The sequence below is a fragment of the Neltuma alba genome, unplaced genomic scaffold (genome assembly GCF_004799145.2).
Source record: "Neltuma alba isolate B1F8T4 unplaced genomic scaffold, ASM479914v2 tig00013636_pilon, whole genome shotgun sequence".
NCBI lineage: Eukaryota > Viridiplantae > Streptophyta > Magnoliopsida > Fabales > Fabaceae > Neltuma > Neltuma alba.
In genome coordinates, this window is record NW_021637820.1 from 103,159 (window position 1) to 123,237 (window position 20,079).

The 20,079-nt window shown below is 34.2% G+C and overlaps 1 protein-coding gene across 1 annotated transcript; it reads right to left on the reverse strand.

Moving 5' to 3' along the window:
* Positions 1-16,083: 16,083 nt before the first annotated feature.
* On the reverse strand, positions 16,084-16,627 carry LOC114738605 (uncharacterized). Its single transcript, XM_028926673.1, has one exon. The coding sequence runs from the start codon at positions 16,499-16,501 to the stop codon at positions 16,262-16,264; it is 240 nt and encodes a 79-aa protein (XP_028782506.1). The 5' UTR covers positions 16,502-16,627; the 3' UTR covers positions 16,084-16,261.
* Positions 16,628-20,079: the final 3,452 nt, after the last annotated feature.

Genomic DNA, 20,079 nt, shown 5'->3' on the forward strand with positions numbered 1-20,079 from the left:
ATATGAGTGCCAAGTGTAATAGGTTATATATGTTGCAGAGGAAGTCTGTGAAGTAGAAGAGAAAGGCCAGATCCGAGAGGTGAGGCTATAGATGAAATTTAAGGAGCATATATAAGAACAACCCCACCCCCAAAAAAATCTCATAAAAGTAAAACAAAAGGGTAGCCCCCTGAGCCTAAGCACATGCTCCACGGGGCCACAGTCTCTTCTCGCACGTGATTTCTTTTTTACTGCCTCTGTTCCACCCATCTGATAACATCACATTATATTTTGAGCCCACACTCTCTAACAAGTTACATTTTCTTACAACCACAAAAGTGAATGTATATAATTCACAACTACAAAAAAAAAGGAAAAAAAAAAAAAAAGAAAAGGTGAAAGTGAAGATGAGAAATAGTTTTCATATATAATGAAATTAGGATGTTTTGCTTATGACCTCATGGACTATGGACTAGTGATATGAAAACTCACTTATAAGTGAAAGGCCACAGGATCAATCCCGCTTGTAATCTCAGCAGTTAGGGTGTTTTCAAGGGGAAATAAAAGCAAACACATGGTGTGCAGTTGTTGGTGGATGCAGAGTGAGGGAGGGAGGGCTTGGAAGTTGAAAGAAGATGGAGTCAGAATGAGCGAATGGTGCAAATTGTAGAGCAGTTGTTAGCTGCAAAGGCCAATATCACGGCATGTGATGCTCTTATCTCTTCTCAAATCTCATGTTCTGAGCTGATGTTGGAACGTGCACCACTCCTGAAACCCCCAGCATCTTCCCCACTATCCCGTCTTTCCTGCCCCCTCTTTAATTATATTGGGTCCCCTCTCCTTATCATTGATACCACTTATTTTTATCACGAGTCACTTTTAACATATTTCATTGAAATAGCATGCCTTATAATTAGAATAAAGGAATTTCTTCTCTTCCTACCTTATGAGTGAGACCACAATAATGATGTAAGACAAGTCATAGTGTTCATGATATACAAATGATACTATGGTTGAGAGCTGTGTTCAGAACCATGTTGCATGTGGTTCCCAATTGCCCACAACATCTTGAAACCAAAAAGGTTGCCTCAAATAATTGTGAATCTTAGAGATGGATAATCTATAAGCATTTTTATAAATTCTTTCTAAATGTAAGACTTGTGCGAACCTTAATAATATTTTTTTGGGGGGGGGGAATCAAATGTGAATTGAGTTGATGTAAAAAAGGGTGGCGAAGTTTTGGTTTAAAAAATTTCGACTAAAAAATGTATAGAAATAAAAGCATTCATAAATCTGTTATATTGAAAATTTTGAATTGAAATATAGTTTTTAACTCACTCACTCCTTCTTCTTTTTTTTTTTCCATAGCTCCCGATCTAATTGGATTTTCTCTCCTTTTGAGATGCTTTCTTTATTCAGGAATATCTGTAAAACACTATAAGAACTTAAAAAAAATATTTCCAAGCAAGTCAAGATAAAACTCCTTTTATATACTGTAAAATTATTTTTAAAAGACTAATCTAAACACTCCTTAATAGATGAATGATCTAATCTCGACTCAATTAAACTATATGTATAAATAGGGTAATGTATAAGAATGTGAAGAGATGGAGAATGCAGATTGGATTCAATTGAAGGGTTGACAAGGACAAGGAATAGTACTGGAGGGAGGGACCATTGTATGTATTGTGATGATTATTTATTTATTATAAAAACCTTCTGAACAAATGTTAGCTTCCCAATAGAGCTTCCTTGGATTTTAAAAAAAGTGTGTTCCATCATTGGTTTCAACAAATTAATCAATGTGGGTATTCTCTTCACTGCCACATTGCAATTAAAATAACATCCCACTCCCACATGCTTGCTTGGTACTTGCAACCAAAATAATCCACACTTACAATATTATCATTATCTTTTTGGAAATTTCAAACCCCTTTAAGATACAGACACTATCATCTTCTTTTGTCAATCACCTATAGATATACCTACTCTTCTAACTTCATTTATAGGAAAAAAGAGAGTATTTTTATTTATATAAATTATAGCATTAAACGTATCAGTCTACTCCTAATTTATATTTTATAAATTATTTTTATATATGTTAAATAGAGACAAAACTGAGAAATTATCAAATTTTAATCACATTTTGGAAGTGTCTTATGGATATGATAATAGAAATATCCATAATTTTTAACTATATGAGTATTTAATTACTCTTACCCAATCAGAAGCTCCTATTTTATAAATTCACTTACTCATCTGTAGAATAAGAAAAATAAATCGAATAAATGTATATGACTTGTTATGATTTTATATTTAACAGCTTCGCAAATGCAAGCTATTATTGAAGGAGTAATTATATAAATTTATTTATTCCCTTTCACATGCAATATTGTGGGTGACAACCCAAGGGTGGTGATAAAATAATAATTTGCACTTACATGGATGAAATAATTTGATTTATTTAACAAAAACGAAATTATTGGAGGGTTGCTTTCACATGTACACACACATACAAGTGCAGTCTTTGGGAATTTCATCGGTTGCTACTTTCAACTTTTCTATAAGTACGTATCTGTACCGCTCGCCCTTACTATTACCACGTTTTTTTCCAATATAATTATATATTTTTAAATGTTTTTATATGAATCTTTATTTTGCGATGTTTGAGGCGGAATATTCAGAGGTACTTTGGCATATGATTCTATTTATAATATACTGTATACTCATAAACCATGTTCATTGGTGACCCACTCCAATAATTAAGTATTGGAATCTTTAACCCCTTACTCATTTCAATAATCAATCGTTCATGCATATGACAAACAATTGTAAGGTAATTTAATCAATGTCGGGCATCCTCTCCTTGTTTTTTTAAAAATTAAATTATGAAAATATTAATTAATTTTAAATTAATTTTTTAACTATTTTAATTTTAAAATTATGAAAATATTAATTAATTTTAAATGATTTTAAAGAAATCCTTGTACTCCCTCTAATCCTATATATAATCTAGTTAGGAAATTTATTTTAGTCTTAAATATATTTATTTCTGAAATTTATAATTCTCCCATTCATACTTTTTGCACAAGCTAGCGGTCAAGGATTAATTTTATTACAAATAATTAAAGAAGATCTTTTATGAAAAGGGAAAATTGGGGATAAATCCTTTGTTGAAAAATTAATTAGTAAATAGTTCCTAAGATGATGAGTTACATGAAGAAAGATAAGTTGCACGTGAGGAAGATAGTTTGCACAAAATATCATTTGGATGCAAGAGACTAACTTGTATATTTGGGAATATGTGTTACACACAACAGAAGTTCAATTGGATAAAGAGGAGATGTGACATAAGGAAATATAATTACACACAAAGAAAAATAGATTGCATATGAGGAAAGTTAAGTTATACACTGAGAAAGCGAAGTTGCATAAAGTTTTTAAATGTCGTTTACCAATTAAATTTTTAATGAAGATTTATTCCCAATTTTTCCTGTATAACAAGCCAGCACACTTGTTTTTTGTCAGTATCAACATACATTTTTAATAAATAACTAATTTAATCAAAATTTTAAAAAAAATTTATAAAATGAATCATCTATATTTAAATGATGATGTTAGGAAAAGGCATCCAATTGCTTGGAACAAAGCAATTACGAAAGGCAGAAGGAGGAATGGACGTCTAGCTTGAATTCGGCACATTGTGGACTATTTGTAATAATTGAGGGAGCATGGATGGATGGATGGAAATCAGGTAGACAGATACATGTAATGTGCTTAAATATGATGATTGAAGTTTTGTGGGATCACAAGAACATGATCATGTTGTCTCTTTAGGAAGACGGATTTGACCCCACATCCTTCTTTGGGTATCTTGTTCAGTCTTGTCAATTATCTACCCTTTGTTGATATTTTATTCAAATGGAAATATATTGTTATAAGACATATTTAATTTATTTGATTAAATTAAAAAATTTAGAAAGTTAGTTAAAATACTATCTTCATCTTTTTTAATATTCTTCCTCACATTTCTACTTGATTATGGCAAGAGGTAATTTAGAAAAAATTGATAAATATGATAAATAGATTTTGCATTTAAAATCAAAATTAACTCAACAATTAAGTCCTATATTAAAAATCGAAGAGGTAATTCACACCTCACCTTTTGGGGAAAAAAATTAGTTTTGGCATAATTAATGAATGAATAAAAATTACATATAACTGATTGTATATAATGTTGGTTAAGTTGATAAAAAGTTGGATTATAACTTACCATCCCGCTATTAATGTGAGAAACTTTGTTAATGGATAATTTATAAATGCATTATAAGCATACTTTTTTTTTTGATACACTAGAAAGGACAGCAAACTATCTAACAACAGGCGGCTTTACAAGCGCAAGCACCAGATCCCTGCTTACGATTTGTAAGCCCTTGGCTTCGTTAAGTGCTTTCTTAGCAAGGGTGTCTGCTAAGTGGTTTACATCTCTACTTATGGCCTGAAGCTTCACCGTCCAGCTCCATTTCAGCACATTCTGAATCTCGTGAATCACCTTGCTATCCTCATGGGCTTTGAATTCTACTTCTGCAATGGCCTTCAGTGCTTCAAAGGAGTCGCATCTTAATATAATCTCGTTCTCACCAGTGTCCCAGGCGCGTTTTAGACCCATTAAGCATCCCCACAATTCTGTTGTAAAGTGGTCACCATGCTCCATATTAAGAATGAAACCTTCACGCCCTTCATTATCAAAAAACCTGAGTATATCGCCGCAAGCTACCTTTCTTTGCCATTTCGAGAAGGCCCCATCTACTTCCACAATCAGTTTGGGGTTCATTGTATTAGCGTCCACCTTAGTCACCTGCTGTTGTAGAGCGTTCATCTTCACACCATAAAGGGTTGAGGTGGCGGTACGAAAACAGTTAGCAATCGCCAGTGCTCTTACAGTAATACTTGATAGGCTCGTCTCAGCACTTGAGTGTGTGAGATCGTTCCTGGCTCTCTAGAGAAGCCAACAAATGATAATGAAGATATTCTTCCAGTCTCCTTCCATATTTCTGATGTGTTTTTTCATGTTCATTTGAATCCACTCTTGCAAGTCACTCGAAAAGAAACAGTGTCGGTAAGCAGGACTGACTGATTCCCAAAGATTCCGAATGTCTGGACGATCACGGAGAGCATGGGTTTCCACCTTGATTTCCTGCTTGCGCCTATCACAAAGACCATTGAGATGGAGTCCTCTTCTATGTTTGAGACTATTGGTGATGATATGACCATGAGACAGAAGCCAAGCAAAAGTTTTACATCGTTGGGGAACTCTAAGCTTCCAAATGATGTTCTGGTTGTAAGCTGGCTCTTCACAGGGCGGCTCAATGCCATATAGGCTGACTTTGTGATGAAGTGACCACTCTTGTTCCACTTTCAACGAATGAGGTTGGTGCCGTATTTGTCTTTGGTTTCTTGAACCCCTTCTTTGACATGCTTCCGGTTATCGCGAATGTCTCTCCAAGTGTTTGACCTTGGTCTCTCAGCATTTATGTGAGGCAAAAGATCATTTCCGCATTTGTACTTGCTACGAATAACCTTGACCCAGATGGCATCTTTCTTAGTGATGAGGCCCCACCCAAGCTTTATCATAAAAGCTCTGTTCTGTTGCTTGATGTGTCTCATTCCCAATCCTCCAAACTATTTTTCTAGGCACACTCTATCCCTAGAAAGTAAATGCATCCTACGTTGTTCATCAGGTGATCCCCAAAGGAAGTCACGTGCTTCTTTCTCAATAAGATTGCAAGTGCTATGAGGTATGTAAGTTGTTTGCATAGCATAGGTTGGCATAGCGTTGATGACAACTTTTACGAGAGTACTACGTCCTGCAAATGAGAGGCCATTGATCTTCCAATTACTCAGTCAGCTTTTAACTTTATCGATGATGTATTGGTACGTCCCTTTAGAGATTCTATCATGATGGATAGGGATGCCTAAGTACTTCCTGAGGTCGCCAATCTGCGTAAATATGAGTTATGTGCTAATCTGAGTCGTCTTATTGTGATTCACATTTTAGGAGAAGAAGACTTTTGTTTTTACATGGTTGGATTTTTGTCCTGAGATCTCACAGAAATAGTTGAGGCAATCTTTAACCACCTTCACCTATCCTAAGCTTGCTTCTGCAAAAATTAATAAATCGTTAGAAAAAATAAATGAGATATAGGAGGACCAATCTTACCTAAATCGATGGGTCTCCATTTTCTTGCATTTATTTCTTTCTGAATGATGTGGGCCAGCTTTTCCATACATATCACAAAGAGGTAGGGAGAGAGAGGATCTCCCTATCTAAGCCCCCTAGAAGGAGAGAATTTGTCAGTTTTATTGCCTTCTCACAAAATTTGCATTGAAGGAGAGGAGATACAAGCTCTAATGACTCCTCTAATTGGCTCTTATATGTTTAACTCCTCCAGGCAATTCATGACAAAGTCCCATCGAATGCGATCATATGCTTTTTCAAGGTCTATTTTGATAGATGTGAAGACTCTTTTCCCTTTCATGTTCCTTATTGAATGAACAACTTCCTATGTAACAATAATGTTATCTAAACTAGCACGACCAGGAACAAAGCTACTTTGATTTGGTGAGATGATGCTGGGGAGAAGACACTTCAATCTATTCATCTCCACCTTAGAAATCACCTTATCGATTATGTTACAAAGACTAATAGGTCTAAAATCCCTAATAGTCTCAATTGAAGGATCAGTAAAGGTTTGTCTTACCATATTGATAACAGACTTACCAACCATCTCCCATTGGCTTTGGTAGAAAAGAGCATTCAAACCATCTAGGCTTGGTGATTTTAATGCCCCCATACTAAACAGTGCAGCTTTTACCTCTTCGCTATTGACCTCCTTTTTTAGATTTTCTAGGTAAAAAGATTCGAGATTAGGAAATGTAAAGCAGTTCACCTGGTCTGTTGAGGCACATCCCTCTTCGTTGAAGAGGTTAATGAAAAAGTTGGTAGCAAGGCGCTTGATTAAATCAGTGTCATCGATCCATTCACCATTCTCTTGCTTTATAGCTTGAATTCTATTTCGACGTCTTCTCCTGTTTGCTCTCACATGAAAATATTTGGAATTTTTGTCTCCAAGCATGTACCGATCGCACTTGGCTCTTTGGGCCCAAAAGAGATCTTCTTGTAGGATCATTTCTTCCAAACCTAACCAGAGTTGCCATTAGAGTTGGTCTAGGGACGATGAGTTGCCCGAGATCGCAATGGTTCTTGATATGCCCTCCAGCCGTCCCATAAGGAGGCTCTTTTTCTGTCCTATGTGCCCAAATGTTGTCTTACTCCAGTTAATAAGGTCATCTGTGAACCTCTCAATGTTAGGACCTGAGCATGCATTATTATTCCACTTGTCTTTCACTAACTTGTTGAAGTCATCATGGAAGACCCAAGGGGTATTAAAGTGAAACCGGCAATTAAATTTATGACGAGAAAGCATACCAAGTCTAAGCGGGAGCAGTATTGGCCTGTAGTCTAACTTGAACCATGGCCGGTTTTTGACTATAGCATCTAGATAGGTGCTTCTAACTTTAGAGTTGGAGAGCATCCGATCAATTCTACTCTCGCATCCCTCTCTTTTCTAAGTGAAAATGGTCCAGAGCACCCCAGGTCCACCAATTCCAACTCCTCTACCCAGTTGCAAAAGTCACAGTCCGCAAAGGTGGTTTTTGTCACACTTGACCTGCGTTCATGAGAGAATAAAGTACTGTTAAAATCACCACCAATAAACCACAGCCAATTGTTACCTGGCTTGAGACGTTAAAGGTCGTTCCATAAAGAGTGTCGAACAGAAGGGGTACGACAAGCGTAGACAATAGTGATAAAAAATTTTCGTTGCATCGTTTAGCCATTGCATGGATAAATTGACTTTTGGCTTCTATTATTGACAAAGAAAAGTCTTCATTTGTCCAAGAAACCCATATGCCACCACAAAAGCCTGAGGCATCCACGACTTCAAAGTGTTGGAATCCCAGCTTTTTGCACGTGTTCTTGGCCTTGTCTTCGCTGGCTTTGGTTTCAAATAAGGCACAGAAGCCAATTTTATAGTGTTTTTAATTTCTCTTATAAGTCCTAGAAAGGCTTGGGCCTTGGTTCCCCTACAGTTCCAAAATATATAATTCATGGAGCACTAATGTAAGGGGAATTCTTGCTTATAGACCTTTGGTTGTTTGAGGAAGAATTTTTTGTTTATGTTTTGAGTGAGGATATTGGGTTTAGACTGGTCTCAACATGCACTGACATCATATCTGTATCCAGGTTGATGATCTCAGACTCTATAGAGTAAGGTGTTGTATTCTGTTCCATTATAGACTCATTAGAGTTCTGCGACCCAACTGTCTTCACGTGACCAGTCCCATTGGTTTCTTGTGGTCCATATTCAGGAAGGCCCGCTAAGGCTTCAAAGGGGTTCTGGGCTTTCTAAAAGCTAGAGCTTGCTGCAGGCCACTTTGGTGTCTTCGTGAGGTTGGTTGTGGACTCAGGAGGGATATTTTGTTTCCACCAATTTTCTTTTTGCTTTTTAGTGAATTGACTTGGTCTACTAGGACCCACTTCTTATTAATCTGAGCTTCTTTCCTCATGATTTTTGAGTGACTGTTATTCCCTTGTGCTATTTTAACGCTTTCCTTCCTATTCAGGATATCTGGGTCAACTACACCACCTTTGTCGCGATTCTGCATTGATATGAAGTTATTGTCCTGATTATTCTCTTGGTTATTACTGTTAGATCCTAATTTTGCATTACTTCCTGATCTGCCACCCTTGTTCCATTGCACCAGGTTCCAAAGTCCAAGTCTGTCTGTCTACGGCGGTGCTGTGCTACATGAGAAGTTGCCGGTGGTTGGTTTGTCACATGGTCGCTTTGGGATCCCACTTTCAGACACACGATGCCATAGTTTTTGTTGCACCATAGTCGAGTCCACCGCAGTGATAGTAGAGCCCCCATTCGCTAGTTCCAGAGCTTTGCTTATGCCTTCAGCAAGATTGCTATTCTGCGTTAGATACAGTACTAGAGTCGGGGGCTTTACGGTTGTCTGGGCATACGTCCTTGTGGTGTCCATACTTGCCATAATGGAAGAAAATCAAGTGAAGTCCCCCACATTCTAAAGTATGCCGTCTGCCAAAGATATTAACCGTTGGTTTCAGCTTCTTCTGAAGGTCTAGTTCAACACAGAGTTGAGCAAATCTTCCTCTTTCACTATTATAAGTTATCATGTCCACCTTCAAAGTCCTTCTGATGAGGTTTCTGATGCGTTTCAGGCTTTCAATATTAAAGAACTCCAAAGGAAGAAGGGGAATTCTCAGCCACACCGCAACTTTCTTCTGAACATCAGTGCTCCAGGGGTTGAAGTTGGGTCGCCATCATTGCACAATGAGGTACCTGTCTGTGATCATCTAGGGCCCTTCCTGGTAGATCGTGTTCAAATCTTCTTCATCTTCAACAGAGACTACAAAGAACCCATTATCCAAGTCTCGAGTTGTAAATTTCTCTTAGGTTTTCCAGAGTCTTGCTAAGTTCACTCTCATTGACCACAAGGGGATTGTTTTGCCTAGAAGCTTGATGATGAGAGATTTCCTCCATGGAGTGCACTAGTGCTCATATTCCTTCCTAGTTATTTAGAGGGTGGGGCAGTCTTCATTGTCCTCATCAGCCTGGTTCTGCGTGTGTTCCTCAAACCCAGTGGAGAAGTATTCATTCAGGCCCTCCAGGTAGTTGTTCCATGCATTGACTAGCACTCTGCTCCCCTTCCTGTTGCTTGATAAATCACTCTAGTTCGTACCCCACCAGTTTGTCCTTAAAGGTTTGTTTCTTGTCCTCGCTTTGCTCAGCATCGGGTCTTTATTTTTTGTCCCCATTGATCTTCCTGTATTTTTTCTTTCGGCGCTTGGATGGGTCATCGTCTTCCACCGCACCACCACCGTTTTTAGAGAGAGTTTCAGAGCTCATAGTTTCTCAGCTGTGAGCAAGATATTCCTGCACAATAATCATTATAAGCATTCTTTGAACATGTGAAATTATAAGAATTTGATAAAAGCAACTATAGAAATTTAATAAAAAAATCTTATCACATTGTAAGGAATTCAATTATTTCCTTCTTAACGGCTATGAGTTCTAGCCTTATGAATGGAAAAAGCGAAGCCATCCCCTCACTCAAGCTTGGCTTGAGCTGACTCACAAGCAGATCAGTCAATAATATTAAATATTAAATATTAAATTGAATGCTTTGTTATATATATAAAAAAAACTGTTGGTATTCCTAATTTAACAATTGGGTGATTGGTTGGCCAAAAAAAAAAAACAATTGAGTAATTGAATTATGATATTATAATTTAATGTAAAAATATTCAAATATATTCAATAACTTTAAAAAAATGAATACTCCAAAAGTGTTTTCATTCAATTAAAATTATGTCACTAGAGTTTTTATTATTTATTGGCTCTCTTATAAAGGGGAGAACAGATCAAGAGGTGTAAAAAAATAATGATGTCACGTGTAGAGATATTAATCTCATAATTAAGGCCAGGATTAGGAAAAAGTGAAAAGTCTATCATTTTATATTTTGGATGGTATTTCTGAAGAGTGGAGTAAAAAATATAGACTCACCAAATAAAGCAACATGAATCAATTAATTATTTAATTTTATATCAACTGATGGATTTGGAAAATTCTCATTCCTCGCTCAATGCTGAGAACCCCAACTTTAATTAAGGTTTTTTTTATAGGCTACTTGGTATCTTGGTATTAATTATTCGCTTGCTTTTATACCAAACACACATTTAAGTTCATGTCAGAAAAAGACACACTTAATTTTTGATGAAATATTTTGGATGATTTTCTTGGGCCTTTGTGTGGCATTGGTTAAAAAATAGCCTAGTTTATAGCTTAGCCCAATTAAGCACATTATGTGCCAGTGGGCCAAGCCCAATAAGGTTTGTTTGATAAAGCAAGAGCAAGCCCAATACCTTTTAGCACGCTTTATTAGGCGCAGGCGTGTCTTTTATTCTTTTTAATTATCTTTTAATAATAGTATGGAATAAAAAATTAAATAAAAAAGATAATTTTGGGGGATCAGAATTGTTGCATAAAATAGGGTCAAAGAGACAGAAGAAGACCGGTCGAAGTAACCCAACAATTGATAGTGCTAAACAGATTATTAATTGTTAATTAAAATTGAATTAGGTGAATAAAGATAGAACCCATTGACTGATTATTATTCCATTCAAACTTGATTTTCTTTGTACGTTGGAATTAATGGACTCCAACTTCTCTTCTAATTCATGGTGGCTTGGTCAAATCCACCATTCATTTTCTCCATTATAATATAGACTTCTTTAATCCTAATTATAAGATACTTTCAACATGTTTTTACTAAAATTAAGAAAAACCTAAATCTTATCAACCTTGTTTAAAATTTTAATAATTTTTTAATTTTATTCTTATATAATTTTCAAAATTGTACATTTATGTAGATTTAATGAAGCAACTTAAAGCAAAGATATCTTTCTATGTCTTATTAATGTGATAAGAGGAGTATATAATATTACTTCACAAAAAAAAAGGAGTATATAATATTAATGGTTCTATAAAATAATACTGTTATTTAGAAAGGTATTAAGTAGTTCCATTAAATTTGAAAATTATGACTATGAAAGGAACCCTACCATATCAATCACGATGATCAGTAAAACTTTGATATGCATGGCAGAATTCGACATTTTTATAATTTATGAACTGACTAGATTCAAATTGAAGTGATTTTTTATTCTGAAAAATGAAATAAAATTTTTCTATTATTTTAACTAAATTTATAATATAATTTGCTCGATCATTCACGGGTCTATGCCTTTGGTTGAGGGAAATCACGTGGTCGTTAATGTCTTCCAGTGCACGCACAGAATATTTAGAATAAGGACCTCGAATATAAATAAACAATTAAGAGAGGTTTATTTATGATAATAATAAAAAATTAATATTCGCACTACCGAACTAATTTAATTCCATGGTAAAAATAAAATAAAATAATTAATTTAATTCATTCACTCTATTGAAACAATGAAACCTTAGAAACTGGCAACGAAAATCCAAATTCAAAGTAGATAAATGAAAGGTCCAAATAAGAGGAATACCGAACACCATCACCTTGCTTCACAAAACACATCCATTCACACACAACCCAGTCACATATTCACCCATTAATTGTTTATATTTTTCATTTAAAACAATGAAAACCATTTTGTAAATACTCATATTTTTTCTCAACTTTTAATTTGATACCTATATTTTTTTATCTTTATTAAATCCTTTGATTTTACTCTGTTAACCTTGTAACTTTGTTCTATTAGTGCTGTTAGTTTTGTAATTTTGTTTTGTTAGCACCGCTAATCCATTTACAAGGACTTACGGTGCTAATAATATTGATAGAGCAAAATTAAAAAAATTTAATAAAGAGAGAAAAAAATAGATATCAAATTAAAAATCGAAGGAAAGTGCATGTATCTTCAAAATGATTTTTGAGAGTATAAATTAACTGAGGATGTGGAATTCGAGTATTTAAAAAAAAAAAATCTGGTGATTGCATTATTTAGAGCAGACATGAGTTTGACTCAGTAATAAGCATTTTCTTCCTGTGCCATTCAAAATGCAGTTCATCATAATGCATAGATTTCTCAGAACTACACTGCTTAAATTGGAGTACAAGAGAAGAAAAAAACTTTCTTATCCAAAGAATCCAATAAAAACCTGCTTTCTTTTAAGCACTTGATGACATATCTTCTTTTTCCTTCTTCCAAATTTGGCAAACATTTTACAGCTTGGAGCCATTAAACCTTGTCTACTTGCAGTACACTAGCTATTTACAAGCATTCAATTCACCAGCTTCTTCTTCACTTGTTCCATCATATCCCATGAGATTTAACTCTTAGCTGCAACAATTCCAAAAACCAGAAAAAGCCACTCCCCTAGTTGATTGAGAAGATGCTGTTAGCCTTCTATATACTGTACTTTAAAATTCAGACAGCATATATATAGAGGTCTTTGCATCACTTCACACACACACATATATATATATATATATATATATATATATCTGTGTATAGTACTAGTCCTTGTCAATCTGTCTCCTGAAGGCTGAAGCTGATAACCCCAAATCAGATTCCTCTAGTCTACAGAAGGATAAGCCTTTTCTGGTTTCACACCAGCTCACTGGCTTCCCCGAAAGAGTACACGTGCCCGCCAAGTGTTTGTACAAAATGCTTCCCTTATAGGGAAAAGGAGAAACTTTGGCGAGTGATAGTTATCTCTTATCTGTACTCTACCTTGCTATGCTACATGTATTTTCAGATAGATCCCGTTTTCCAAAGTTCAATAAATCTAGTTATTCTTAAAGCTATTTATGTATATTATGTTGAAGGTGGATTTTACTAGACGCTAGTAAGTGTGTATAACATGTTGAAAGTATCCCAAATTGTGAAGCGAATCAATCAACCAATTGCGTACATATATAATCCATAGCCGTAAAAATGATAGAGTAATATCGTAGTAATCACAAATTGTGTGAAAGCAAATAGTTCTTAAATCAAGGACTAGAAAAAAAGAATTACAATCCACAATCCTCTTAACCTGAGCAGAGAGTACAAACAAAAAGAAGACTGATTTATCTGTTGGGTATCTACTTATAACATATGACGTATAACATGCTAATTGACTTGGTCAATAACCTCGTCAAATACACATTGTAATAAAAAACATAAATTTAATAATTCATAATTTAATCTGTCATAAACTCTTCAACATTGTAATAGGGAACAAGCTAACTACCAAAAGGTTACAAGTTCAGCACATGATCATTGAGTTGCTCTACTTATCTTCTACTAATAGAGTTCAGCTCAAAATTCCTTATATTTTTGGCTGAAAGGAGAGGAGTTCAATATATTGTTCATGATAATTGAGCACTAGTTCGTGCAGTGAAAAGAGCTTTTTTCCACTTAAACCAGGCAGAACTGAGAACAATAAAATTCCACGGATATAGACACTGGTTTACGAAAAAGATGCTGGAATACTGTTCCAACGTGCCATACTGTTATGTGGTATCCTGTCATTCTGATAGTGTACATTTATTGAAGATTCCAATCAACCTTTGCCAATGGTTTTAAAGTGAACCCCAGAAAAGCATAAGAGCACAAACTTCTCTTTCTCTCTCTCTCTCTCTATATATATATATAAAACTATAGCCTATGCCACTGGCATTATTGCACCTCTCTAGTTCTTCCATTATCAATATATCTAACAGTATGCTGTCACTATTGTGCATATCAAGTTTTTGGATGCTGTCATGTCTTTTAATTCTGACATAATCCTTAAAAAAACGAAATGGAACCTATGCAAGTTTATCCGATAAAAACTAAAAAGAAGCTGAAGACAGTACCCAAAAAAAAAAAAAAAGCTTTAATTATATGCTGTCCTCAGTTTCCATATTTTCCCCCTCTACTACATTGGCAATACAAGCTCCTGCTTTAGACTAGACTTTTTGATTTTAAGTTGAGAACCAATCTCCGTACTTTCAATTTTAGAAACAATATAGTTGCAGCAAATGTTGGATTATCTGCATGCATTACCGGATCATGGAAAAGTAAATGCCCAGAAGAATTAAATAAACATGGTCACCAATAAAACAAGAAGAAACAGCGTTATCTTCAAGTTTGAAGTTTCTGACTTCTCTGGGGGAACACAAGGTAGGTCAAAAACCTTATGTTTATTGAGAGAGGCCAAGACAAAACTGCTTGGGAAAAACCCATGCCTAAAGAAACATAGAATTAAAGAAAAAAAGTATGCTACCTAAATTTACGGTAAGAACTCATGTTCTTATCAAGTTGATGCATATAGACTTCAATCAACGTATAAATTACCTCTGGTTTTAAATATCAGAGCTAACTAACTAATTTGAGTAAATTACGAAAATAGGATAAATAGGTGTTATCTTTCCTAAAATATTTTTGCTGATCAAGTATATATTGGCTAAAATTATCATTATTAGAAGGACTATTTTGGAAAAAATACATAAATATAAGAAACAAAATGGATTGAGGTATTATATTGAGAATCAAAATAAAAATCAAATAAGATCTTATATTAAGGACTAGAGGTAGTACCTTATACTTCTGATGTGTTGAACACATTGAATACTTCATTTTTTTTTCCCATGGCACTAATTACTTGGTTGAAAGAGAAGTTTGGTATGAGATATTGTGCTTCCAAATTTATGCAGCAGACAAAGCTGAATTATTTTCTCTCAATGACAGTACCATCTTTTGACAAAATCGCGAAACCAATGTTCTCCGTGCATGTGATTCTTTCAGCGAGTTATGTTCAATCTGCACCTGGTCGCAACTTTTTTAATTTTTCTTTTTTGTTTTTTGGAAAAGAAAAATCCAATATCTTCTTGTCTCTTGGAGAAAAGAACCAGGGAATATATGAAGGGATAAAATATAGGTGAAGAGAAATATAGCCAAGAGCTGCTATCAAATCAAAAAAAGAAAAGAAAGAAAGATAACACTTGATATTGTACATCTTGTACTCCCATGATTTCTTTTCTTGACAGCAAAATGCATCATTTCAACATGGCTTTACAAAGTTGAAGATTCGCAGAAAGAGAGAATTAGTACTATCAAATTATGGCCTCCTGTCATATGTCGTCATTTAGTTACTTGAAGAAGCAACTACTGCAAGTTCTCGTCCAAAAACTAGAATAAATACTTGTGTCACTACTTAAAACAGTATCATTCAGCAATCACTTGGAAAACTTAAACATCACGAACTAGACTGTTCAGCATCCAATTATTTCTTTTTTAATAAACTTCTCTGGAATATTAACCAATCCTTTTGTGAAGTTCTTATGCCAACACCACATTATTCATCTCCAAATCCCAAGATCTTTCCCGTTAAACATATTCAAGCTTTATGTCATGAACAAAATGCTTGACACCCCCATGCATTATAATCAGCAGTAAAGTAAAAGAAAATAGAGAGGAAGAAGAGGAATAATAGCCAGAATGGATGTAAATGAAATCACACGTAATAACATAAATGAATAAATGTTTTTACATTATTGAGGACCACATTATTCCAGCTAACAAGATTGGTCAGAATTTCGAGAAGAAAGCTAAAACTAGTTTGCAAGAATGGAAAATCAAAGAAGAGGAGAAGGAAGGTTCTTGTTCTTGTCTTGTTTTTGCGCTTAAGAAGCGAACTGATGCTCAGAGTCTGAGACACGGGAGGCATAGAAACGAGCAATGAAAGCAGAAGCTTTCCTGTCAATACCAGGCTCTGCGACCCAACGGCCTCTGTCTTCATCACTTGCAAATATCCTTTCTCCACCGGGACCATCTTCCCAGTAGTAATCATCTCTGCTTCCACTTGAAAAGCACGACTTGAATATGCCACAGAATGATGAGAATGATGACTTCTTTGCTCCCATTCTCACTTTCCTGATGCTGATAATTGATCGTCTTCTTCTTCTCTTCTTGGCGGGGTTTGATGATGATGATGTGGTAGTGGTGATTCTGTGAGACTCGCTGTTTGATATTATCTCAAGGGGGTTCTTGAGAACCAAGCAACTTGTAGTCTGAAGCCGCATGGATACGAAGGTTGTATTTATAGAGCAAGCTTTGTGAGAGGCTATTTTTTTTTTATGAGGAAGGAAATGGACGGTGAGGATTCTCTGATAAGACTCACAAGAGAGGCATGGCTGTAAAAATCCCCCCCCCCCCCCGGGTGGAGAAGCAAAACCACTCCTGTCCCCTGCTTTTGACTTTCTCTGGTGATTTGGTCATACGCTGCCCAACTTTGCTTTCCCTAACGAACAGTAACACATGTTTATATTACATGTAACTACTTAACTTTATTCAGAGTAATAGTATTAATTAGTCCAGTCTTATTCCTTCCAGTTAAAAAAAAAAAAGCAATTTTTTATCTGATAAAGAACTCAGATTTGGCGAAATAAGTGATGAAGATATAGCAGACAAATGGTTTTTAATAGCTAAATGGTAGAAAACTGTGTCTAGTTAGGCAGGTCAGTGTGATTTAGTTTCCTGCGTCAAAAAAAGAGATGCTTCATTCTTTGTTTTAGATATTTGGTGTTTTTAAATAATGCCTACAGAATTAGCTAGCTTGATGCCTTTGTTGAATCTACGCGTATATAACTATGTCATCTCTCTACGTATAGAGTCTCCCTGGATTACACTCGGTTCTTCTTTTTCTCATTTTTAAACTCTTTCTTGGAATCCAGATGGCAGGAATAACAACTACTTGGACTGGAAAGTTCAAGTCTTTGGTATAAAGGTTCATAAATTACACATCTGGAAGAAGCTTTTGGAATGAGAGGGTTAAAATAAAAAGAGAAAGGAAAAAAGAAGAAAGAAAAAAAGAGGAGAGGAGGCGGCTGGATTGCTTAATTCATACCCACTTATTTTAAATCTTAGATGTGAGTTGGGTTAGTGTGATTTTCTTAAGATATGAAGAAGATCTTTAAGTTTGATATTTGTACTTCCAAAATTCAAATAACGATTGGTGTTTATAAGGCGATATTCCTTCAGTTCTAAATATAAGACCCTTATACATACTAGTATAAGAGTCTTATATTTAGGACCGGAAGAGTAGTTTATATTTGTCTTCTATCCACCCAAAAGTAAAGGTAAAAATTTTAATCAATAACTATGTATGTAGATGTAAAAATTATGCATGTACAAGTAGTGACTAGGAGTGTGATTACTTATAGCCTGTTTGGGGTGGTGTTTTGGGAGGAAAAAATAACTTATAGATGTAATAAGTTAGTTTGCAAAACTAGGAGTTTCTTTTCACAGTTTTTGTCCAATCTGATTTATAAGTCAAAAACTACTTTTTTAAGCATGATTGTAAAAGCACTTAAAACTTACTTATGATTTATGAAAAAATAGCTTTTTGAAATTAAAAGATATTTTTGCCCTTATGTCTATGTTATTTTTATGCTTTTCTCTATATATTTCTCATGCTTCCAAATTAATTTTTAGTTATTTATTTTTAATATTCTCTTAAGTTAAAATCATTTTCAACAGTTTTTATAATATTTTTAATTTTTAATATTATTTTTATTTTATATTTACATAAATTATACAGAGTATATCATCTAATTAATTATGTAATATTATTTGGTGTAAATTTTTTTTACATTAATATGATTTCTAATTTAAATATATTTTATTCATTAAATATAACTTTTTCCTGTTATAATAATATAAAATTGTTATATTTTGTAAATTTATATTTTTAATCATTTTTTGTTATCTAATAAAATTCATACCCATTTTGGTAATCATACAAACTAAATTTATTTTTATTCAAGTATAATCCAAACAATTTGTTTACCCAATTTAATTTTTACAAACTAACTTTTATAAAATACAATTCAAATTACCAATTTAACTTTTACTCAATCTAACTTTTTCAAAAGTCAAATTGATAATAAACTGTTTTTCCAATCGCTAATTCAAACAAATCCTTAACTAGACTCTCTCATCGGCTTGATCTACTTTCATCTCCTAAACCAAAGGCAGATGGTGATAAAAGAGTGTTATTGTTTTCTATTATGTGTATTCTCTGTTTTGATTAATGAATTTCAGTTATCATTATAAAAAAAAAATTACAGACCAGCTTCCAGCACATATACAAATATAAAAGCAAAGTAACTCATCATTAAGCTAATCCTAGAAGTCACTGAAATCATAGGATTCAAAGTACCGACCTGTTAAGCATTTAGCACATGCAGAGAGAAACTTCCTAGCAAGAACTTACTATAATTTTTTTTTTTATAAAAATAGCACATCCTTCAATGGAGCAATCAGTCCTGATTATATACTACAGATCGTATAATAAATTACTGAATAAGTAAGCGTACATTAAAAGTACTGCTCCTAAAAGCCGGAAGCCTCCTTTCTCACCAATGAAATACGATTTGCGTTCACACTTCACACAGTGATCTTATATAATAATTCAGAAAAGATGCAGAAAGCAGCAAGAAGAAGAACAAGTACTTTAAAAAGTGAAGGAAAAAAAATATCTCTAAGCTGTCTTTATATATACTTAGCTACGAATGCAACAACTATGCCTAAGAGCCACAAAATATATGTTTATATATATTTGCTTACATATAATAATACCAGGTCCTGTACCATCTTTATCTGCAAACAGAAAAAAATAACAAGAACAAAATGCAAAGCAAAGCTTTTGTGGTTTTGCTTTCCCCCTCTTGTATATATAGAAATGAACCACTTTTCCAGCTCTACATTGTTAGTATATTGGTTTTTTTGGGTGATCTTTGCAAAGAAGGAAGCTAGGTTTCTAGATATACACATAGAGAAGTGTCAGTTTGTGGTGAAGGTGGTGAGAGACTGTGATCTTCCCAGAAATTCCTATTCCAACACACAGTGCCTTCAAGCTGTCTTCCTTTATTATGTACCTCATGTACGTTTCATTTTATCGCATTATCTTATGTCTATATATGTACTCCTTTAATTTTGTTTATAGATTAAAAAAAAAAATCTTAAACTGCTCATTAACTCTGTCTTAAAATTTTTAACAACTTTTTAATTTTACTCTGATTTAATATATACATTTTTTTTAAAAAAAAAACCACCCATACTATAATAAATAAAAGATATAATAATATATTTATGTTAGAAAAATTTAATGGGTTGATTTATAAATAAAAATAAGAAAAATTTTATCTTTACCTTATAAATTAGGATTAGAGGGGTATGTATTTAACAATTCCTTCTCCTCACTTTTTTCATTTTCAATTTTATATGTCAATATGTTGGCCTAAACAAATGTGTGCCTTTGTTGGTTGTGAGATTGGGGAATCGTGTTGCTGTTCTTTATGCACTTCATAAAAGCCCTTTATTTAGGGACGATCTTAATTTAAAAAAAAAACAAAAGAAAAGTTAAGATACTGTTAGGCGTATATCTATAAAAGTTAGGTTCATACATGTATTTGTATTTGTGGGTTTTAATCATAATTCA

Excerpts from the sequence above, each read along its gene's own strand:
- LOC114738605 (XM_028926673.1), bottom strand. The coding sequence starts at position 16,501 with ATGGGAGCAAAGAAGTCATCATTCTCATCATTCTGTGGCATATTCAAG.